At 36.5% G+C, this 5845-nt stretch overlaps 1 protein-coding gene and 1 long non-coding RNA gene across 2 annotated transcripts; one reads left to right on the forward strand and one right to left on the reverse strand.

Moving 5' to 3' along the window:
• Positions 1-1567: 1567 nt before the first annotated feature.
• On the reverse strand, positions 1568-3385 carry LOC113277852. Its single transcript, XR_003325169.1, has 2 exons — positions 3151-3385; positions 1568-2030 (listed from the first exon to the last, which is right to left on the reverse strand). It is a non-coding gene; the product is annotated as an uncharacterized LOC113277852 (long non-coding RNA).
• A 565-nt stretch (positions 3386-3950) lies between these two features.
• LOC113279669 (trigger factor-like) lies at positions 3951-5510 on the forward strand. Its single transcript, XM_026528344.1, has 3 exons — positions 3951-4003; positions 4619-4956; positions 5452-5510. The coding sequence occupies exons 1-3, from the start codon at positions 3987-3989 to the stop codon at positions 5508-5510; spliced, it is 414 nt and encodes a 137-aa protein (XP_026384129.1). The 5' UTR covers positions 3951-3986.
• Positions 5511-5845: the final 335 nt, after the last annotated feature.

Below are 5845 nucleotides of genomic sequence, written 5' to 3' on the forward strand. Positions count from 1 at the left end.
TTTGCATCTTAGGATGGTCTCGATGTTGTTTTACTGAAGACTTCGTAAAATGACTGATATGCTCTCTTACTTAAAAGCATAATGGGAGGGAGGAAGGGGTTGTGCATCTGCTACTTTAAAAAACACTTATTGAGAGATATGTAGTTACTTCGCATTCTGTCAAACTTTTTCCCATCGTCTCTTCCACTCAAACACAACGATGTATGTATGAGTCATTTCAAAACGAAACATCATGTCACAATTAAAGTGCCTTTATGGTTATGTCAAAGTCTGTATGAGTCAATTTCCAACATTTCATCGTCGGAGTCAATATGGATTCAGTAATCCAAATTAATAATATAGTGATTTGCATTTCACTAAATTGACTCATTAATCTCTCTAAAGTATGTTTGCTTCCAAATACATTAGTGACTATAAAAGATGCAATCAATTATATTATCATCACAGTCAGGTTTCACATGATATCCATTTGCATGGGTTTCTTTGGAATTTAACAAGGTGTGTAACGAGATTTTGTGACGTCTTTGTTCTATCTTGAAAACAAATTTTTGAGCAGTGTTGCGCTCGATGATCCAATCCTCGTAGTCACATTATAAGGAAATAGTTCAACAACTAGTTTAAATTCCTTAAGCTAGTGGAAGAAAAACAACTATGAGTTAGACTAGTTTAAATTCCTTAAGCTAGTGGAAGAAAAGCAACTATGAGTTAGACATTTGGATCTTGAGAGTTTTAATAAGTGGTGTGGCCTTATTACTAATAAAAGTGGGATTCAACTCAAGTACTTTAGACTGAATATATATTACGTTTCACCCAATATATCTCAAGTGCTTTAGAGAATTTATGTCTCGTGTTTTCATTCCATACGTGCAGATATTGGATCTAGCTCAACTGAATATGATAGTCAATTGGCCAGGCAAAGTTCTTGTTGCCGTTAAAGTTGAAGTGAAAATTGGTTGCTACTATGACATACACATTACATTGTATATATCAACACCTATGACCATGTGCATTTTCAACTCTTTCATTTATGATGGGAGCTAGAATTACATCTTAGCTTCATCCTATATTCAGCTGATACCTGTACTTTGGTATCATTACTACTGGGAAAAAATACATCTTTGTCTCATGATATATATGTCCATTTTCACATGCTTTATATGAGTCATTACGTCTGACCCTTATTACTTCAGGGTTCTTTGCATTTTCAATTTTGCTATATTTAGCTTAATTTGAGAAATTTCTTTATCTCAATAGGCCAAGAGAATCTCACTACACATGTAAACCAATTACTTTAGGTGGAGTAGATTACTAAAGATAGTTCTCGTGTTGTCATATTTCAACATATACTGGTTCGTTAGTATCGTGGATGAAGTAGAGAAATGGAAATTTTCTAACTCATATCATCTTTTGTGAGTTCTTCCACAAAATTTGGAATACATGTGATTTTATTTACAACGTATCTTTTGAAAATACCGACTCTTAATAGTCGAGCCAGTGGATTGCATCCTACGGAACATTTCAAATTTGGGAAGAAAATATCAAGTACACAATAATGGTGCTCAGGTACTTCTAAACCCCAAATAAATACATTAGAATTGAGTTGGTACAAACAATTAAACAAAAGACACCATTCAACTATAACCAATATCATATTCAAGAGAATAAAATAACACTAAAACTAAAACTTTTAATGGTCGAGATAAACAGTCATAGTCTAAATTGACTGGATATGGATTTATCTTAAGACAAAGAAAAATAGAACTAGGCATGTTCTAAAATAACAGAACTAAGCATACTCTAAAAACAAACAAATAAACCCAATGAATATTCGGTCTTTATTTACATACCTCACATTTTTGGTTCCCACCTTATACAGGCAGAACCGGGACAGACTTAGTTGCACACGTCCCGAAACCATAATTGAATGGGACCGAAACAAGCTGCACCGGGCCGGTTGGAGTTGACCGGGTTGGGCCGACGTAAGGTTCAAGCGAACAGGACGCGAACACAAGTTTTCCACATATCCAAATCTACATTCATATTCATATAAATCACAAAACGAGATTAATCAAACCAATTCTTCATGATTATTACTACGTGATTACTATATGTCTAGAATAGAACGAAAATCAATGGAAAAGAGGATGAAAATCAAAATAATTCCTGATTAGCAACGATTAATCAAAATAATCCCTAATTTCTGATCAAATTAATTGTTGTCGCAGATTTAGTATACCCAATGTATATGCCAAAATGAAAAACAGGGGAAAAAGAATATAGGAGAGAAAGTAGATCGAACTTAGCTGCTGATTTGATTCCAACAATTTTAACATTAGTTTGACGATGATTGCATAACTGCATTGATATAAATCATCCATGTAAAAAAAACAATCTATCACATCCAATCTAACTCCGCCGTATAGCATCGTGCATGATAACATTTTGTAGTAACAATTAGGTTAAAACAAGAAAATAGAGAAGGAAAGAACTTGTTATTGATAAAGAGGCATCAACTTTTACACACATACAACGATTTTTATATATAGAAAGGGAAAACCTAATCATTTAATAGACATTAAATCCGTGGGCCATAGGCCTATAACATTGACTACATACCTTTTTTTTTTCTTTTTTTAACTAAACAAAAAGAAAAGATAAATAAAAAAAGAAGGAAAAACACATAATCGCGTGGCTACATATCCTACTGACAGAAGCAAAGGGCAAGCAAGACTATCTATGCAATACTTTGTGACCAAGAATGCAATACTTTGTGACCAAGAAAATCATAACGATTCTCTTACAAACCCCATTGGTCCGATTCGACCTACACCGATTTGACTCAATCTTCTTCCCTGATAATTGACAGAGAAAACTAAACTTTCCTCTTCCTACTACTGAGAACAGAATCTAAATCCAACTCCTTCTACTTATGAAGATCAACCTAATAAAACTAATGCCCCATAAAATTGCTCCTACAAATATATTTCACAACCACGAATCAAAAAACTCCAACGGAAACAGCTCCCATAATCAAATAGAAATACAGAAATCTAACATTAAAAAGTCTAAACACATAAGCTAACCCAGATCAGAAAAAAAATAAACCCAGAAAAAAGAAGGAATTAAATGAAAACTACAAAAGGAACTAACCTGCAAGATTTACCGGGAAAAAGCGGAATCCTAATCCATCGCAACAAAACCAAACTTATCCAATACTGAAATCATCAATCCGTCCCGGTCCCTCCGGAATCAGGCCCGACAGCCCCGAAAGGAACTACTCGCTGCTCATAGAAGTGTTGTAGCTTCCGTTAGTATTAGGTGAATGAATGACGTATTCTTTTCTCTCTTTTTTTCTTTTTTCTTTATTGTTGTAACTTGTAAATATGCGGGACAGGGTGGTTGTACAGTTGTACTATTGTGCTATCTACCACCTATATCGTCACATATTTTTTTAATTGTTTGAAATGAATTTTATTCGTTTACCATCTTTTGCAGGTGTCACTTTGTTTTTTTCTTTTTTTTTTTAATCGTAATAACCACTCTTATTTTCCCGGGCTTGATTGGGCTATTACCCAAACTAATTGGGGTATACCCAATTTTAAGTGGACACTTTTTTAAGGCAAAGTGGGAGATCAAATGGGTAAAGTTATAAAACTGTCCTTACCCTTTATAATCCTAATTACCCTAAATCAGTTTTAATTCTCTCCATTTCATCTTCTTCTTCTCTTCTTCTTCTCCTCCTCAAACACCATACGGGCTCTTCCATCCCCCACCACCAAAACTCGTCGATTAATTCGTTAAAATCGTCGATTCGAAAACTCCGATTAATCTTCATCAATGGATCTGCCACCACCTAGGGCTAGTAAGATGAAACAAACAAATAGAAAGTGCAATGAATACAACCCCGAATTTGCAAAATTAGTTCAATAAAAAGAGAAGAAAAAACGGTTGAAAAAGAAGAATTCGTAGGCGCTGAAACATGAGGAATGGTGCGATTAAGAAAGTAAGGGCATACTTAAACTCACTCTAGTACTTCAATTTCATGTTTGCATGTTAAATTAGGTCAGAAAAATCGAAATTGTGAATTGGAAGTTGCGACGCTGGTAAGGTATTATGTTATCTACCTTGCCGGCTTTTCATAGTTAGGGTTTGGCCGGCAGGCTCTTAGGTTGAATAACGTGCCGGATGTTGAATACCTGTAACTGCTACTTGCAGGGACGGCAGGTTATTCAAATGTAGACCTTGCCGGCGTCAGTTTTTTAATGAAGTCGGCATGTTATTATTTTTTACCCTGCCGACTACTTGTTTCAATATATTGGTTCCGGATGCCTTGAATTTTTAGAACCGGAATGGTATTTATATAAAACCATGCTGACGGTTTGTCAGCCGGCGATTTATGGGTTATGGACCTTGCCGACCTGTAATGTGAAAAATCCTTGTTTCTACTGTTTTCATATGTGTTATAAGCCGGCATGCTATTTTAATGATACCCTGCCGGCTGTAGTTTGGCCGGCATGTAATTTAGATATCGACCCTTCCGTCCATGTTTCCTCCGGATATGTTATATTTGTAGACCCTGCCGACCTATAATTTTTTTTCCTTAATTGTTCTTGTTCAGGTTGGAAAAGGCAAAGAAGAAATCTCTGAAATCTCTTAGTCCTCCTTCAAGACCTCCTCGTGTTGGTGATAAATTCTTGACTTTAACACATCGAAGGACATACATTGTGCCGGGAACGACAAAGATCCGTATAACGAATGATTCTGAATCCAGTGATTCAGACGAGACTCCAGATGAAGACCAATCAATTCCATATGGTATAAGAGGTGATGATGATGATGTTGATGAAAGCACTCCGGCTGCTGGTGGAGGTAACAATGATGATGATGATGGTGATCAAGACATGCCTGCTGTTGGAGAAGGTAATGATGATGACGATGATGGTAATGGAGGTAAAGGTAAGAATATCCAAGATGAAATTGTTGAAGAGGAAGAGGAACAAGAACAAGAAGAAGAAGAAGGAGATGGAGATGGAGAACAAACTCTAGCTATTGTTCAACCCACCGAAGCTTCAGCTTCAACTTCAACCGAAACCGGAACGAGGAAGAGGGTGATCACTGAACCAGCTGATTCTCACATGCCTCCCCCTCACTTGATGCTTACACTGAAAAAAGGTGAGCTTCCAAGGGGGACCCCAAGAGATGGTGGAAAAGTTCTTTTTGGATACAAAGACTCATGAGCATGTACGATCCATAATACTATCGTAAGTAATCTCAATCCGTCTTTGTTCTTTATTCAAGTGTGTAACTATCTTAAATTTGCGTTAAGTGTTTGTATTTCTTTTCATTTTGTTTTTTTGGTATTTAGGATCACAAGCATGCCTTCCGTCTCATGAGGCGCCAAGCTTCGTGTTCGTTGACTAATACTTGGGATCTGACAAGGAATGTGAGGAGGTGAAAGTGATTGTCAAGAACTCCGGGTTGTAGCCTGCGGTGGAGAGTTTGAATATTGAGAATGATAAAGTTACCGTATTTGCATTCTGTGAGAGGTTCTACGGAGAGACTGATACAATGTTATTCCCATTCGGTGAGATGGCGACAACTCCCGATGATGCTCAACAAATTCTAGTCCTCGAGGTTGATGGAAAAGCAGTAACTGAGGGATTCGATAATAAGTTTCCTTTCAAGGATATTTACAAGTTGAGTCAGAAATTGTTCGGTTGGAATCAGATTGAGACGGAGTTTGTTCTTGAGATGAAGGATGGTCGTCTAAGCAAGAAGTTTAATATGAAGAAGTTGAGGGACACATTATGGGAGACAAATAAAATCTTTGATAAGGAAGGAAGGG

This window comes from Papaver somniferum, chromosome 5, assembly GCF_003573695.1.
Source record: "Papaver somniferum cultivar HN1 chromosome 5, ASM357369v1, whole genome shotgun sequence".
NCBI classification, from domain to species: domain Eukaryota; kingdom Viridiplantae; phylum Streptophyta; class Magnoliopsida; order Ranunculales; family Papaveraceae; genus Papaver; species Papaver somniferum.

Coding starts and splice junctions, on each gene's coding strand:
- LOC113279669 (XM_026528344.1), top strand. Junction 4,957..5,451: donor TGATGGTAATGGAGGTAAAG/GTAAGAATATCC, acceptor GAATGTGAGGAG/GTGAAAGTGATTGTCAAGAA.